General features: G+C 40.9%; 2 protein-coding genes across 3 annotated transcripts; one reads left to right on the forward strand and one right to left on the reverse strand.

Moving 5' to 3' along the window:
* Positions 1-803: 803 nt before the first annotated feature.
* reeld1 (reeler domain containing 1) lies at positions 804-4,314 on the forward strand. Its single transcript, XM_087838217.1, has 4 exons — positions 804-1,011; positions 1,181-1,496; positions 1,586-1,746; positions 3,674-4,314. Exons 1-4 carry the CDS (start codon positions 804-806, stop codon positions 4,312-4,314), a joined length of 1,326 nt encoding a protein of 441 aa, XP_087694343.1.
* Positions 4,315-7,634: 3,320 nt separating this feature from the next.
* Positions 7,635-18,102, reverse strand: slc10a7 (solute carrier family 10 member 7). Of its 2 annotated transcripts, none has more exons than XM_006806086.3 (12): positions 17,851-18,102; positions 15,858-15,940; positions 15,627-15,763; positions 14,920-14,995; positions 14,800-14,838; positions 14,637-14,672; positions 13,824-13,907; positions 13,580-13,745; positions 11,106-11,157; positions 10,547-10,620; positions 10,009-10,154; positions 7,635-8,583 (listed from the first exon to the last, which is right to left on the reverse strand). In XM_006806086.3, the coding sequence occupies exons 1-12, from the start codon at positions 17,948-17,950 to the stop codon at positions 8,551-8,553; spliced, it is 1,026 nt and encodes a 341-aa protein (XP_006806149.1). In that variant the 5' UTR covers positions 17,951-18,102; the 3' UTR covers positions 7,635-8,550. The 2 variants fall into 2 exon arrangements, with proteins under 2 accessions (XP_006806149.1, XP_087690581.1); XM_087834455.1 differs by lacking the exon at positions 7,635-8,583 and adding an exon at positions 9,840-9,892.
* Between the last annotated feature and the right edge of the window lie 33 nt (positions 18,103-18,135).

Raw genomic sequence — 18,135 nt, forward strand, 5'->3', positions numbered from 1 at the left:
TTCTTTTTTTCGGTAGCGGTACTAGTTTTATTTTGTTGTATTTATCCGCGACACCTTAAAGGCCGGTCCATGAAAATATTGTCGGGCATAAACTGGTCCTTGGCGCAAAAAAGGTTGGGAACCGCTGCTTTACATGTTTTTGCACATCATCATCATTTTTTTTTTGCATTAATTTGAATAATTTTGGGACTCTAAGTAGTCAGCACCTCTTTACAGTCACGTTTCTTTTCTTAACAGAGCTGGTGTGTCTATTTTTGTTGACTTTGCAAGTCTTTGTCCTCTTTTTTGCATCTTATTTGTGTCATTTCATGTTTATATTTGTGGTGGTTGGTTTGCTTCTGTTTGGCTGTTTTTTAGGTTTTTGTTGTAGTTGTTTCGTGCCTCACCGTATTTTTTCTCCTGTGTTTTTCATGTGAAGTCATGTCATGTTGTGTGTTTCTGAAGTGTTTCAATACCTTTGATCTCTGTAGTTTTTTCTTTGTTTGCCTCTTTTGTGTCTAATTTGGTTTATTTGCTTCTCTTTTACCATGTTCAGTCATTTTATAGCTCATTATGCATGTTCATGTGTAATAATAGGTTGATTGGCTCATACGCATTATACTTGTCTTTTTACTTTATCTCTTTATTGTTTTGTGATATTTGCACTATATTTGAGTTCTGTATGGTGGTTTATGTTGCATTTATCCAACTTTATCTTGCAGTATCCAGTCTCAGTTTCTGATAAGCAAAATCTTGTTTGCATCATCTCTCAGTCCATCAAGTGAATTGGTTGAGCTATATAAACTTTGTATTTACCTTTAGCGATGCTGTCCACCCTACACTGTTTGGGTGTGTGTGCGGTCTTATTCTTACTGGCCCCGCCCACCACATCGTTCTCCAGTGGTGCAAGCCACGCCTCTTGTCAGGAAATGATTCCCAGCCACATCCGTGCTCACTCTCAGGACTCGCAGCACAGACAGGTCACCATACGCACGTCTGCCTCTTCCTACCTCCCTGGACAGTTTATAACAGGTACTATCAGCACAATGGGCGACGCTTAACAAACCAACTAAAAACCAACAAACCTGCTGTGATAGTTATTCAAATGTAGTTATTTTAATGTGGTATGTGAGCTGAATGATATTAAAACACCTTCATGATCTGTTTATGTTGGCTACCTTTTGTTTTTTTGACTGTTCAGTAATGGTGCGGAGCTCTCGGGACTTCATGGGTTTCCTGCTCCAGGCACGCCGTGCAGAGGGTGCCTTCAGCAAATTTGGAGGAAGCTATGGGGTCACGCCATGGCCCAAAACCGGAGCTGGAAGTGGTGTCAGGAAGTCCAGGAGACGGGGCCCGTTGCTGGTGGGCGGCTCCTGGATCCTCACACCTCCTGGCACCCACACTCTGTGCTGCCTCTCGGAGGGTGACACTGTCACACACTCGGACAAACAGCTGAAGAGAAACCTCTCGTTTGTATGGAGGGCTCCTGATTCACCAGTGGGAGACATACGGTTCTAGTAAGCCTACAAATAATAACAGATTCGTTTTCACAGAATTTCAAGTTTTGTAGAAGAAAACACAAAACTGAGTATCCTCTGTTTTCCAGCATCACGGTGGTACAGTCCTACTTTGTTTACTGGGCAGGTATCGAGTCTGGACTGGTGCGCGACGCGGGTCGTAGGCTTTGGAATGGGAGTAACACAACTAGAGTGAATGGAGTGAGTGCAATTTCCGCACTACTGCAAGACAAAGTTACAGCCCTGCCAAGTAAGCTGATTTACATAGTTATTATGTGATCGTAAATTTGGGACAAAATGCAAGCTAGGTGCTTTGAAATAGAACAATTGTTGCCTCTCTATTCACTCTTTTCTCTCACCTTGTTGTCTTGCAGCTCTCAGAGCCTTTAAAGCATCAAAGCAAGAAACAAATGCGACAAATACACCAGATACTACTCTACAACTTATTACAAGAGCAAGAAGTGGACCTTACAACTACAAATCTATGAAAACAACAACAGAAACAACTCATCCAGCCTTGGACAGGAGCAGCTCTGAGACTCTGACATCCTTTGAAGTCAGTAAAAAGAAGAAAATGACCTCAGAATATCATCAAACTGGTTCTCAAACACCTTTAAGATCATTTTCAGGTGTGACGGAAGAGGCACAAAATGACCCCGTTCCTTCACCAAAGGACCCTAAGAGCTCAAGTCCTTTGACAGCATCTTTCTTCTCTGCTGAGGCTACAGGATTGAAAACGACCACCATTTCTTCATTAAACAACACAGTGCAAGCCTCAAGTAGTCCTCTTCCCCTTCTTGTTCCTGTCATCCCTCTGAAGGAAGAGGAACTTCCAAAATTACATTTACCAGATCCAAAAGCGCCTAAGAAACCTGAATTAGAAGATGTCACCACCAGAAACCACTCAACTAATCACAGTTTTTATAATATAAAGCTCCCAAGACCCACAACCCAGAATCCAAAAACAGCAATCCAGGAAGAAGAAGGTTCAGCAAAGTTCAAGACCCAGAGTGGTTCAGTCCAGCCTCACAGGACTAGTGTAACTGAGTCCCAAACCAATGCAGTTAAATCAGAAATAGGTATCGGGTCTCAAAATCCTCACTCCCAAACTTCTTCACCCAAGCCTATTAGTCATTTTGAAACTTCCATACTTCTTCTACGGTCCCAAACTAGTAGGAGTCATATTTATCCATTTCCCCCAGCATCTTCATCCAAATTCCTTTCTCGTTCCCAAACCTCGTCTCTACACTCCATTCCACCATCCAAATCTCCCACCATTAAGTCCTTTCTCACACTATCGTCCCTTACCCACTCTGAAAACAGCCCTTTAGAAACCAAAAGTAGCCCAAAGCAAACCAGTACACCTTTCTCTAAGCTTCAAACTACAGCTACTGTCCTGAGTAGCTCTCCTCACAGTGGGTATATCAGAACATTTCTCCAAGACATGCCAGAAACTACTACAACTAAAAGTCAGGGTAAAACTAGCATTCCTTGGACAGATTACTCCCAGTCTGAGATATCACCTGAAGTTTCAAACAACTCTCCTCAACCACAGAAACAGAAACAAACTCCATCCTCAGAGTCTCTCTTTAGCCCACTGCTCTTTACACTGAGGACTGACCAAACTCCCATACTGGAAAAAAGTCACGTGGACCTTAAGTTTGACGCAAAGATCAGAACTACACGCCCAGTCTTTGCTCTGCCCTCAGCCACTCCTTCCCTTTCCGCTTCATCTTTCTCCTTCTCCAATACTTTGCCCCCTACAGTTAACGATAGGTCTACCAATTCTCCTCATTCTTCTGGAGGTTTACCCCTTGTAACTATGCGTCCATCCATTAGGTCTACATTTGTCATCCCTTCTTCCTTCACGAGAAACCAACTGACAACGTCATCAGCTCGTTTTGCTCTCCCCTCCCCTTCTCCAATCTCCAACCCCCCTTATTTGTCATCTTCTCAACCTACCCCCACTTCCCCACAGCCATCCTCCTTTGCCTCGTCTACTAAACCCTATTTATATACTTCTAACCATCCATCATCAGATCTCTTGTTTACTCCAGCTCCCTTGCCTACCTTTACCTCTTCCCAGTGCATCACAAATTCAACAAATTCTTCCATTTCTTTTGTTTCTTCTACCACTTCATCTAGCTCGACCTCAGCAACTTCTTCCTCCTATCAAGGTACCTCTTCTTTTTATATCCCATCTGTAACCTCCCCGCCTGCTGCCCAGGCTACCTCCCTTCACTCAGGACCCTCTCCAGCTCCCCGTCGCTCTCTGTACAACCTCTCCATGCCCTCACCTTCCCAGAAACATACTGAAGGTCACACTGCATCATCTGATCCTGATCCAAGTATACACCCACCAACACCAAGAACAGACATTCATCCAAACCCCAAACCCCACCCTAACATCGAGGAAAATCTTGGCCACGAGTTGAAACCAAAGCTTCCAAATAGTGATGCTAAACATCCCTCCAGTCCTCCTGCAACTCCAGACAAGGAAGGGAAATATCCAGACGTACGCAGACACAGTGCCTGGGAGCTGGGCATGCTGCTGGGCAGCTCAGCTGGTTTGGGTATGGTACTGGTGGTTGGAATAAGGTACTTGTACCGCCAGGCTTGTGGAAAACGGACAGCGGTGACCCTGAACGATCGGGAGAGAGAGTATGGGAGAGGAGAGATAGGACTGATCCACGTCCAGGAGTGTGGAGATTTGGTTAGAGTCCGAAAAATCAGAGAGAACAGCTTAGTGCTTCTGGCAGAGTATGATGTACTGTCACCACCTGGAGAGAGAAATGCCGGCTGCCAACAAAGATGCTAGATACCAAAACCCTTTAAGGACAAGAAAAAAATCTTGATTAACTCCTCCAATGTTCCGATTGATTTTTTTCCCTACAACAAACATCACATTGGGGAGACAGGTCAGGCTTGGTAGTAAAAGGAAAAACATTGAAATGTGTAACACAAAAGGGTAATTCAGGAGAAAAAGGATGCACAGATATCATCATGGGGACATATTCCAGTGTGTACAGCTGGATCTGGGACCGCTGCAATCTTCGATCGTGCCTCCTGCTGATCCGCTGTCCACATCGGATGCGAGCCGAGTTCTGAAATTTTCTTTCTCCTTCCAGATTTTCAGTAACTATTGTTTGAAATTCATTAGCTCAAAAACCAACAGAACAGATGAATGCAAACACTGTCGTCTACTGCAGTGCAGGCTCCACAGGGATGACTATGAGAGGATAAAACTGTGGTCAGTCTGTTGCTGAAAGAGATATTCTGACAGCTTTTTCCGCTTCTTCATTAGTTTTAAACAAGCAGGGTCTCCAGAGGACCTTTCAGGTCCCGTTGAGCCGCGGTCCCTGACAAAACGGAGCTTGGCAGGCTGTCACGAAATTCGCTGTAAATGTTCACGATCATCCACAGATTATTTAAGCCAGCAGAGCACATTAATAGACTTCATAGACAAAAGCACACACTGGTGCACTTTCTAAGAAGAATCAGCAAGAGCAGAAGAAAATATTCCCGGTTAAATCTTTCTGTCTCCAACATAAGTAGGAGAATAAAGCTACAATCTGAGTAGTAAGTTAACAGAGAAGAATAGGTATGTTTTCTGCATGCATGTCTAAATATACCACAGTATATAGACAATGACAGGAGGGCTGTAAGTCCAGCTCTGATTAGGTTTTATAGGCTGATTTTAACAAGCAGAGTTTTTTGCATCTGTGGAGAAAGAGACTACACTGCTGATCACTAACATCCATATTAAATTGTTAAGTCATGTGAATGCACTCAAAAATAAAAAGTATATTTTCAGTATCATACACTTTTCATTTCTTTATTCAGCTCCCGGAGTTCGAGGCTAAACGCTGGTTTTTAAATTAGGTTTGATTGAGGGTTAAAAACAGCACAAAGCGACTGCGGTCTGCTGGCAGTGCTTTTATTGGTTTATTTTACGACTACTCCTTCCAAATGATGTGACAGAAGAGCCATCTGTCCAGAAAAGGATGGGTCAGTGAAATTAATGAGCGGCCAATACGGCCCATTTGGTCAGAGAACAAATACAAGGATTTATTCTAAAGTGCTTCTGGCCTCAGAGGACGAAGCACTCATTAGGGCTGTTAAGACTTCGTTAAAGAAGTAAGAGAAACACATTCCAGGTACTTCTAACAGCTAGTAGGCTATCGGTGTGTAGAAAATAGTCTCTGCTCAAATTGTGGTACTGTGTTACAAAGAGAAAGCCTTTTTGTGTTTCATTTCCAAAACTTCTTTAATAAAACAAACAAAATCAGACACATACATGTCCCACTCATTGTTTTCTCCCCACAATAAATTACAATGACAAAACAACCACACAGCAAATAGACTGAACAGAGATTCACTATAAGCTGGACGACATAAGAAATGACATTTGTGCTGTAAAGGCTTCAGAATTGAAGTGAATGTGGTAACATTCTCCGTCAGAGACACCAAAATGTTCATACAGTATTTTCAACACTATGTTAACATCTTTTTGAAAGGGCAACAATCATGTGAAAGGAGACTGGAGGCTTTACAGTCTTAGGTGGATACAAAAGCTCATTTCTGCTACTGGAAAAAGAAAAAAAATGCCATCCATAGTTCAAAGTTTTGACTTTCTAACTTCAACTTTCAAACATCTGAGATAATACTTTGACATGTCAACTTTGCAATCTGTTTTTTTTATTTGTGCAATTAAGGTTTCATAGGTGGAGAAGACCAAAACAAGAGATAAAAGAACTTGGCGTCACATGGCGGACATGAGCTCCACTCCAACTGAACATTGGTGTTGTCTGCTGTTAAATCAAGCAACACTTTGCTTAGAAATTTTAATGACACCGACTTGGATTGTGTCACTTTTGTGAAAACAACTTTAGAAGTTGTTTGTACTGTTCTCAAGTGGTTTAAAAATCAGTATTGCAGGTTTTTGGTCCATCACTTCAATTCACTTTAATAATATAAGACAGAAATACCATGCTATAATCCCATTAATGTTGTTATTGCGACTCCACAGGCTATGTTTGCATCCCTGGTGATAATGTAAGCCAGAATTAACAGGAGTCTCCTGGATATAGATCCCCAACAGATCTATATTCAGGAGTGTGTTTGAAATAAGTTCAAAGGATGGACAATGTGTGGTTTCTTCTTTTTCCAGTGTAAGGTTAGGTACACATGACAACTACAGACTAAAAAAATACTGTAATGTGGGACTGAAACTGAATACAATCTGCTCACTACTGGATTTGACTGGTTGAGCAGCATGGTGGTGAAAACCAACAGGCATCTGTAGTGACGTACCAACAAAGCAGAGTAGGATTAAAACCTCATGATGCTGCTATCTGTAATTCAGTGTTAGAAAGGATAGTGATGGTAATTTAACATGCTAGCACTACTTTAACCTACAACAGATACAGAGTTAGCTGTGCACAGAGCTACTGTAAGGCCCTCCAGTGTGTCCTCTGAGGCTTGATGGAGTTGTGCTATTATGTAGCGTGAAAGCCCTTAAAGAAAAATGGAAGTCAGAGTTGTCTTAATTTACCAGAAGGATGTAAGGCTAAGTCGTTAGAGCAAAGAACAAAATACTACCAAAGTTCCCCTGAGCAAATTCCCACCCTTTTCCTCACTGGTGTGCATTTCGGTTTGGTCCACAGAACGAGCTTGACTAGAACAACGTTTTAGTGACTATCATGTGCTGCTGTTCTAACTGAGATAACGCATTCGCTGTCATACCTCTGAATAAGGTAAAGCAGCTCCAGACCTCATGTCACAACATTTTGTTATGCAAATCTAGATTCTAGAGGTCTGAAATCTATTATTGTACTTTAAAGTTGCAGCTCTGGAGCCTAGCACTCTAGAGTGTGGAGGAACCTGGACTCTAAGACTCTAGAGTTCTAGATTTTTCCTCCCAAAAAACATTTACGTGTTTACCGTAGACTTTGGTTGGTGTGATATACAGATATAATCAACTATATTATTTCCTTAGATAATACCATATTCTACAGCTATGTAGGTTTATTTAGATCTTTATTCTAGAGCTTGAGTGATGCAGGATTTCTGAGACTGATACTGATACTTGGTGGTTTAAAACTCTGATATTCCGCTTTCGCTTTCTTTAACATTTACTTGTTCACGTTTTGCCTGCTCCGATTGTTTGTGGAATTCTGAGCGCGTGTCAACAGGAACGTTGCAGAGTGCCCCCCAGGAAAAAATCTGCAATGTCAAGACATTGTAAGAAAATTGTCCCCCATCTCTTTACTTTTTAAATTTTGCAATATTAAATGCCAATAACAACAGAGTGGCAGGTATCTCATACCAAACAATAATATCAGCTTTACCCATTCCTGCTTTTTTTGTGCTTTGTTACAATTTAACAGGATCCTTACTGAGAGCCCAAAGCTCTCCTTATTGGTCCGAGACATAAATGCCCTTATGGGTGACAGATTTGGTTAGAATCTGAGGGAAGCAGGCCAGGAATTAAACTGAGACAGCCATAAAAAAAACAAGTGAACCAAGTCATTAAATATTTAAAAAAAACAAAAAAATTTGACCTGTAAACTTGGACTCACTACTCCAGTATTAATGTAAAAACTACTTGTAAGACAAACGGCATTTTAGAAAGTGTCGAAAATCCAATTGGCTGTTACAATACTGTATATTAAGTATCAGATAATCCAGATAGTCCATGTAACAAACACTGACGCAGGCAGCGACCGCTAGTGGGAAAGTAGAAAAATGTTGAAAACAACAGAAAAGAGAAAAGACTGGTCCAAATAACTTCATCCTTCTGGCTCCAAAATCCATATAAAAATAGAACTCGCACTTAGTTTAATATAAAACCATATATATGCTGGAAAGAGGAGTCTTTGCTCATCATAGAAAGAAAATGACTGAGGCACGCGGTTCCTCTCGTTCTTTCCGCTAGGCTGAGGTCTTCGTTGATTGGTAGCAATAAGGCACGTGTGACTACTGCAATCCTCCACCATAGTTCCCTTTTGTACGAGACACCAGTAACTTCACAAAAGCCAACATTTCATCCTCGTCAGATGGGCTGCAGCGCTGACAGCTTCACCGCCTGAACAGAGACAAGAGCCATGAGAAAGAAAAGATTGAGAAGAAAAAACATTAGACAAAAAACGAGTCATTTACCAGGACAAAGAAAACTCTGGAATTATTTAATGACCAACAACATGAAGCCAATTACTCATTTTCCCCATCCTAGCAGCACACTTACAACAGGCAGCTGAAGCTTGTACAAACACAACGTTGAACCGCTCGTCATTAACTTTTCGAGAGAAACCCGGCTTCATAAACAGAGTGAAGTGAAGCAAAAAGGTCGATGTCCCACCAACAACACAACATCAGTTTGACACCAGAGGGCGCTGTTGCACCCAGAGCGCAGAATTAAAGAGAACGTCCAAAAGAATTATTCATCTGATAGTGGCACACCAAAGTGTTCAATATTAAATAACTAAATATGTGGATAAAACAGACAACATAACATGGGATAATGTGAATATAATGGAGTTTAATAGAGCTCATTCTTATGGAAGTAGCATGACGACAAACAAAATGCAAGCTATGCATATAAAATTTTGTAAAAAACTAAAAAACCCAATCATTTAATTATTAAATAAATGTCAAAAGTGAACAATTTGAAATAACAGTCAAAATATTAATTCATGAATTTAATATTCTGAGAACAGAATTCAAAACTGTAGAAACAATAACTAAAAATAAACAAAAAAGCCCACATTTTTAGATCTAATGACACTTTGATGCTTTATTTTCTTTTTGTTTCTAATGAATTGAATAAAACATGTTTAAAAACATAATTTGTGTTTGAATTTGATTTTTAATGACACAGATCGTGATCGGTCTTTTTTTTTCTTGTTTGTTCTGTAGTGACTCATATTCAACAGAGACTACATAATTATTTAGATGCAGTATATTGTTAAATGTAATGGGACTTACACAGCTGACTTTTTTAAATGCCCAAACGAACAATAAACGAAGTAAAAAGACAAAATTTCAAGCTGAAAAAGTTAAAATTGTACAAAATGTATGAAAGGAAAATTGTTTGTCAGTGTGTCAGTAAAGGGCTTTCATAAATCAGAGTATTACTAAGAAAACAACATACCATATTCATGGTTCAGTCACACTTGAATATTATTATTATTGTTATAATTCATTTTTCTTTAATGTATTTAATATTGAACACTTTGGGCTTCCATATTTGAAATAAAAAGAAAACCCAGGGAAGTCAAAGTAGAGATTTTTTTGGAAATTACAGAAAATAACTGAATTTGCTCTTCCGTCCGTTCTTACTCACTCGGGTCAGATAGAAGTGTTGGCATGCAGCCTTATCGCAACAACAGACTAGACTGTAGGGGGACAAGGTGTAGAGGTTAGTGTTGGCATGGAGCCGCCACGTCGAGGAGCAGGAGAGTTTGATTTAACATCGTCCTCAAAGTGCACGTGTGTGTGTGTGTGTGTGTACCTTCTGCCGGCTGGTCATCCAGCTGCGGATGGTCGGCACGAGGACGGAGCCGAGCAGGATCTGAGCCGGATGGTAGATCAGGAGAGGGACTGAGATCAGAGACAGGTGCTCATAGCCCTCAAATACAATCTTCAACATGGGGATACCTGTGATTAAATAAATAAGAAAGACCTCATGGACTTAAAGCTAACCCAGCATTTAAAATTAGACTTCAGAATGAGATGCAGCGTAGACGAGATGACTTTGTTCACTTCACGCCAGCTCCGACCTGCAGCAGAGCTCACGACCGAGCTCAGAGCTTCAGAGGCCTCAGAAGCTCTTTCTAACTCCTCCAGATTTCTCCTGTCTTTACTTTCAAACTTAAAACTCCACAGAGTTCTCAGGAGATACCCGACACTTTATACAAGTTTTTGCGCGCATGCAGGAGCTCTCTTCAAACACAACTTTGATGTGAAGTTTCTCTCTAACACAAAATCTGAGCGTCTAATCTGGATGTCAGACGCAGCGTGCTAGGGTACATTTAAGTACATGCACTCACCCAGGGTTAGAGACTTGTGTGTGGAGCAGAACATGATGGCGACGGTGTCCGCGGGGCTGAACCTGGAGCCTGGCCTGCAGAGACAAACAGGAAGTTAAAACGTGTCATCTGTCACCCTCCAGACGGTTTGCAGGTGGTGACCTTTAAACCCAGAGCAAAATGTTGGAGCAGTTCTTATTGTTTTAGGGAGCCAATACATGGAATGATAAGGATATGATGAATAAATATGTATAATGTGAATATATATTCACATATATATATGTAAATACCAAACTGTGAAAAAAGAAGAAATGAAATCTTAAAATTTAAGATATGATCAAAGTTGTTGTTTTTTCTTAATTTTCACATTAAGGGTTTAATACTGATTCTTCTGGAAGTAACTTGATGACAAAACCTACAAGAAATAAATGCTGAAAGCCACTTAATGCTACTAAGAAAATTAAATAAAAAAAAATAAAATTTAGAAAAACATTTCATTACATTTCTGGGCAGAGCTATGTAAAAATAATCAATATAATGAATATTTAAAAAAGGACAGGTTGAGAAGGAGGAAGCTTACCTGGTGGAAAAGGCAAATGTGAGCAGCATGAAGCTGATCTGGATGGAGAAAACTGCAGAGCAAGAAAAAAAAAGGCAAATTTAACTTCTCATTTTATATTAAGCTAAAATCACATTTAGATTTTCTTTTTAAAATATTATTTTAGATCTTATAATAATAAGAACAATAAAAAACAGTCCATTCATTACTCCAACAGTCTGTGGAGTGACCTGTGGTGGAAATCTTCAGTAACTCCTTCAGTAACGGTTGATTTTATTAGTTTAGTATTGGTTCTTCGATTAGCCCTTTTTTGGATTGATTCACCAATATCTGTTCTTCTACACTGCAGCTGCTTTGCAGCTGTTGTAGTTTGTACTAAGCATCTGTAAAAGACGTTGTGTGAGTCATTTGTGATTTATCATGGATTTTTATTCTAAATTAATAAAAATGTATGGATACTGAGATGTATTAGTTCTACACATTGTCTCTGGAAGTTTTCATTTTTAGACCAGCTAGCCCGAGGGGTAAAATGAAACACCACACTGTTTGTGAGGGAATAGTTGTACACGTTAATAGTCTATAAATACTGTTTCTATGCTTGTGTTCAGTCAAAACACTGTTTATTTTATCTCAATGTATTTGTGTTCCTATATTCAGTGATTACTGTATTATTTCCTTTTAAGTTAGCTTGGCAAGTTACCAAGGTAAAATTTAGGATTAAATCCAGTTAATGTTGATTTGGACAAGAGCTGTAGAGATTTTATGGTCATTTGGCGCCCTCTAGTGGCTAGAGCAGTCAACTGGGAAACATTGACTACTGTTTATTCATTTCTGATATTTTTATTTGTAGATCACACTTAGTCGAATTGTAAATAAAGGGAATCTCAAGTCTTTTTTAAATCCTTTGCCAGATGCTTGCAGTGGCTGTAATTACTTAAACATTCAAAGAAATCAGGTTCTGATGATTATACTCAGTCCTGGCCCCGGGGTCGACAGTGAGCAACATGAGGCATCGTCATTTTAGAAACTGAGCCTGCTTATTGCTAACCTCAATAAACAACACAGAGAGTATAAAAACACTGGACGTGACTTCCAGGTCTGAAAGGTGGGCTTCCTTAAATCTGCATTATTTTTAATGACTAGTAGAAGGAAACACTGGCAAACTGCTATATTAACCAACACAATCATTAGGAGTTTTTTTGTTTTCTTTTTTGCCACTGATTTTACTGAGAGCCAGAAACGTCAAGAAACCAATTACAACCAATCAGGAAGTGCACGTTTCCCTAGCAACCAGAGGTTAAATCATGTCCAACATGGCAAACAACTCTTGAACAATCTTTTGAGATCAGTTGGGTCAGCTTAACCTATGTTTATGGGAAAACGGTCTTAGCAGACAGTTTTCTTTATGGGAAATATAAAAGAACAACTTTAAGGCCTCACGGCTGCGAGCCATAAAGAAAAGAAAGATTAGTCAGGACTTCAGTCATAAGTCCTGTGGTTGGCTGTTTAAGGATCTGACCAGGATCTCTTCTGGATGCCTCACTTCAGAAAGTGGACGTCAGGGTATACACCCAGAACTCTCTGTAGGGATTATACATCTCATGTGGCTTAATTACACCATGGGATGGCTAATGGCTAATGGAAGTAAAGGATTTCATTGGGTGGTGGCCGGTATGCTGGAGCATTTGAAAAAATGTCATCTGAACAGATAGAGGTAGTTTTTGGGTGTGAAAAGTGAAGCCAGTGTAGAAGTGTCTTCAACCTGCATTATTTTTAATGGCCAGCAGGGGAAGATCGCTGATAGCTGCTAGCTTAACCAACACAATCATTGGGTTTTTTTGGTGCAGCACATTCTCTGCCACTGATTTTAACAAGAGCCAGAAACTTCCAGAAACCAGTGCCAACCAATCAGGAAGTGTACGCTTCCCTAGCAACCAGAGGTTAAATCATGTTCAACATGGCAAACAACTCTTGAACAATCTATTGAGATCAGTTGGGTCAGCTCAACGCACGTTGGTGGGAAAACAGCCCTTATCTGCCTTGATCTATGTGCTTAGCAGTTTCCTTGACAACTTTATGAGCTCATGGCTACGGGCCATAAAGAAAAGGAAGAGTCAGGACTTCAGTCATAAACTCGGTAGTCGGCAGTTGAAGGACAGGACGATACCTGTGGTTGCAAACAGGCTTCCAGTGTTATAGAGGTCTGTGGGATAACAGCTGTCTGACCTCAGTAACACTTTCCAGATGAGCTCATATTCTCAGCCACTGGTTTCAGTTTACAGTGAATATAATATGAAGTCCACTTGAACTTTTGGCAGTTCTCAGAGTAACCGAGGAGAAATGTATTCAGGATGCTTAAAAGGTTGAACTTTACTCAGCTTTTCAGCGCTAGCAGCATTATTTTTAACACTTCCTCTGATAGTTTAGTTCAAATTTACAATTTACATTTGATTTCCATTAATCTGCCATTGATGACATGCAGACGGTGTACTGACTGATAAGGCCGACCAGCAGCAGGCTGGTGGGGTCCAGCTCGATGCTGGGGTTACTGAAGGTTTCGCAGAAGGTGGTGTAGATGATCATGAGGAGGACGGCGCTGCTGATGGCGCCGAACGGGGGCTTTTTCCTTTCCAGAAACTCCCTGAGGAAACCGCGACACACCTGCGCACAACCGAGCAAAGCAGCTGATTTAGAGTTCAGACTTTAGACCAAGACTTCAGGACGTGCGCCGCTTCATACCTGACCCAGGATCAGAGGCACCACCACCGTCATGAAGAGCTGAGAGAAGATGGAGGAGAAGGGAACAGAGGACGAGGAGCCGAGCTGGAGGAGGAAGAGGAAAAATAAATAAATACAAATATTATCACAAGAAATACACAAATTATTTATCATATAAAAAAATTAATAAAAAAACAAAAAAAATGGCCTAACTACTCCCCAATAATCATTAAAAAAAATTTGTGCTTAATTTTAGTTCTTTTATGACTACTTTTCATTTTTTATGACCCTTGGTTGCGTAGTGTCTTTTTTTCTTTAAAAATAAGGTAAATAAAAACTCTCATCAGTTACTGTGTGTGTTATTTAATTATTCGTACATCTTTTAAAGCTCTTCTGGTTCTAATTTTATTCTGATTTTCATTTTTATTGTTTTGTGACTGTTCGGTTGTGTTTAATGTCCTCGCGGTCATTTCAAATCTCTTTATGGTTGCTTTGTGTGATTATTTTAGCTCATTTGTGGTTTTTCGAGCTCTTTTTGTGTTTAGAGATATTTACTTTGCATGCATACTTATTTATATTCTTATCTGGACATCAAACAAATCGCAAACAAAGTTTAAATTGATCCATTTTTCACTTTCTTCATATTTGGACTGGTTGCCGTTTGGTAACTTGCTTGTAGCATGTCTGTAATTTAAAAGTGATCATTTTGCTTGTTTTATGTCTCAGTTTGGTTGCCATGGATCTGTTTATGATTGTTTTATGTTCATAACCCGACCAGGACGTCCTTACAAACGTCTAAGCCTCGTAAGGCGTCATGTGGCAGGCGAGACTTACAAAGAGCAGCAGCAGCAGAGGAGTGACGACGATTCCCTGCAGGGAAAAAAAAGGAAAAGAGAAATCAGGATTACAGCTTTGACTCTTTGTTCATTACTGCGGGATCCCTTCATTACAGTCACAATCCTCCAAGGAACGTGAAACAGAAAAAAAACTGTCTTACCAAGAAGCTTCCAAAAGCAGAGTTGAAGATGGCGGCGGCCTGCACAAACACGCACTCAGTTTATCACTTTGGTGACACTGCAGGTTTAATCTGACCTGCTAATCTTTGTGTTTGTGTTACCTCGTTGCCTCCGACAGCCTTGGTGAGAATAACGGCGGAAGAGACCGGAGGGGGCATGCAGCTCACCGTCTGTAACCTAGGCAACCACAACAACCACAGGGTAAAGAAGAAAGAGGAGGATGAGGATGAAACAGATCTGAGTCACTGCCTGCCTCCTCAGAGGAAATTGTGAGGATGGAGGAATGTTTTTCACAAATGAGAAAACAAAACAATGCAATACGATGTCACGCAAACAGGTCTGCAGGTGGGAGGGGCTTGTGTGAGACTGAGATGACCATATAAGGAATATGTCCCCTCTGTGATGTCATAAAGATCAGAAAAAACTGCCTGAAACATAAAGAGTTTAGAGCCGTCTGAAGTCTGGAATTGCTTCCACATAGAAAAAATGTTTACAGATCTTATAAATCTATATTTTATTTACAACTGATGATACAATTTTATTTATTTATTTTAATTTGATGACTTCACTTGGACGGACCTCAAAACAAAACTGTGAAAGAAAATAAAACATCCTGTTCCTGGTGTTTCTCTGGCTAGCTGGAAAGAGGGAAGTCTCACATTATACACAAACACATAGAACCGGGTCTGTAGTAATCTGTGAATGTGTGTCTTTATGCCAGCCCTCCAGGTACTGTGAGAATAAAGAACAACATTCTCTCTCTCTCTCACACACACACACACACACACACACACACACAGGGTCCTACCCTCTGAGCAGCCATTGGTCGATGGCGGTCAGTGCGAGCACCTTGAGCAGCAGCCAAATGGCGAGTGGGAAGAAGATGAGGGTGAAGGACTGAACAAAGAGGTGGAGCCGCACGTGAAGCAGCGCACTGGTCAGCTCCTGCACACAGAGACGGAGACTTTTCCAAACTGCACCTGAATGCAACGCTGCGTGTTCCATATCTGAGGACAGAAGCAGGATGGGAGCAGCTCACCTCCGTTTTTAGCGACAGGCCGCTGTTGAAGAAGATGAGCGAGACGGCGATGTACGCTACGGTGACCTCCGGCTTTAAAGGACCTGACAGAGAGAAACAGATCAAATTTTCAAATGTGACATAGTCTGTGTAATACAGCAGGGAGAGGAAGCAGTCATCTGCTCTCTGTAGCTCTGCATGGAGACCTGTTTTTACTGCAGTATGGAATCAAAGGGTTTTCACAGAGCATTGAGTGGGATAAATATTATTAATAATATATATTCTATTTATAGTATGTTATTATTATCATTATTATTATGTTTGAACAAAGTTTTTGCAACATCTCCTAATGTGAGAATAGAGGTAATGATCTTCTAATGGCATCCGATGCAGTTTCACCTCAGTGCTGCCTTTGTGACGTTGACATAATAGTTTCCTTAATAGGATCTACTTTCGGTCGGTGTCTTTGGTTCAGCTCTTGACTTGTTTTCCTCTTATTTATCTGTAAGGACCTTCTCTGTTAGGGTGTGCAAATTTTCCTCTTACGTTGCTTGTATGACCTGTGAGGTTCCACAAGGTTCACTCCCGGGTTCATTGTTATTTTCTTTTTACCAGCTTCTTTTAGCTAGAATCATTCAATCTTTTTATGGCATTTCATATCATTTCTGGATAACCAGCTGGAGGCTAGTTAACTGATCATCCCAGATTACGCACTGACTCTTCAATAGCTACCTTGTTTTAAACTTCATATATAACTGAACAAAGACTGATCGCACCACAACTTCTGTCTCCAAGTCAGCTGTGTCATCCATGCTCGCAGTTTACAAAAGATGAGAGGTACATGTCTTTTAGCCGAAACAAGACTAAGGTGCAACTGTTTTCAACACAACAGCAGCAAAGAAACAAAAACACACCACACCTGTGCTGATGTCATACTTCCAAAGCATCAACATTCCATGTTGGGATTTTGTGCTCCAAAGTCCCAACATGCAAATTGGCTAAAAAAAACACTGTAGTAATGATGTGAATGTGTTATGAAGTTGAGACTTCAAAATGCGTGACGTCACAATGGATTTGACCATCTTTTATATACAGTCAATGGTAACACGTTAAAATAAGAGTCCAGCAAATATGAGCAAGAAAACCCACTGATATTTGAAGGCGGCGTTTACGAGCAGCGCCTAAAGGCACCACACCGATAGTGGCGTCTTATCTAATCTACAGGAAAAATGAGCGGAGGGGTTATCAGCTCCGGTGGCGGCTGATTTGTAGTTATCAATGCTCATGCTTTCTCCTCACTTAGTTTACTGGGAGTAATTAAAGATGCCGATAACGTGCTCGTGGACGCGCACACATGAGCGCGGAGCGGAGCACGGAGTTGGGTTGACGTGTTGACATTACCTACTGAATGCAACGTGTCACTACAGCGGAACTTCAGGTACGGAGGGAGACACACACAAACACAAGGAACCACTGTGACGTAGAGCCTGGCTGTCCCAGGGCCAGCATGCAGGGGAACCACTGAAGAAAAAATCCTGAAATGTACACTTTGTTATAGTCTGACAAAACCTCCATTCATTACATCACTACGTTATAAATAAATAAAACCAACAGTATTTGCACTTTGTTTCGGCTTAGGTCGTATTCACAGAATAATGCAATGTTAAGTTGATAGTCCACACTTTTCTTCAAATTTCAGGGAAACAGCGCTAAATAAAGTCTAGAAGTTGTTCGTTTATGGAAGATCAAATGTTGTCAGGTAAATCAGCCTTGTGGCGATTTATTTTGTGAATCCTAACGATTGATTTAAGGTGTTAAGTCTTTACCTGAAAGAACACCTTTGGCCCTGAGAGAAAAGTAAAATGATGGCAAACTCTTTCACAGCCTGGCAGTAAAATGCCCCAAACTGACCACTTAATAAACGGAATATTTGTTAATTTAGAGTCATTCAAAGAGTGAACACATTTTAAAGCAACACCATTGAACTTCAGTGATGAACTTCCGACCCACTCACCTCCTTTCACTCCGATGCTGGGCTGCAGCTTGGCCGATAAGATGACCAGCACGATCCCGACGATGAACCACTCCTTTCGTATCCTCGCCACGAGGCCCATGTTTCAGCTCGCCGGTGGTCCACCGGCTCTCCCCGCCTGCCCCCCACGGTCACAGCAGCCGGGACAGAAGTTCCCACAACTCCGGCGCTTCTTCTACGAAGCTTTTACTGTCACAAAACACAGGCAGTGGAAGCCGAGGCTGCTTCCGGACACATGGGCCCAAACTAGCCGTAAAGACCAGATTA

This window comes from Neolamprologus brichardi, chromosome 3 (assembly GCF_056152115.1).
Source record: "Neolamprologus brichardi isolate AB-2024 chromosome 3, ASM5615211v1, whole genome shotgun sequence".
NCBI lineage: Eukaryota > Metazoa > Chordata > Actinopteri > Cichliformes > Cichlidae > Neolamprologus > Neolamprologus brichardi.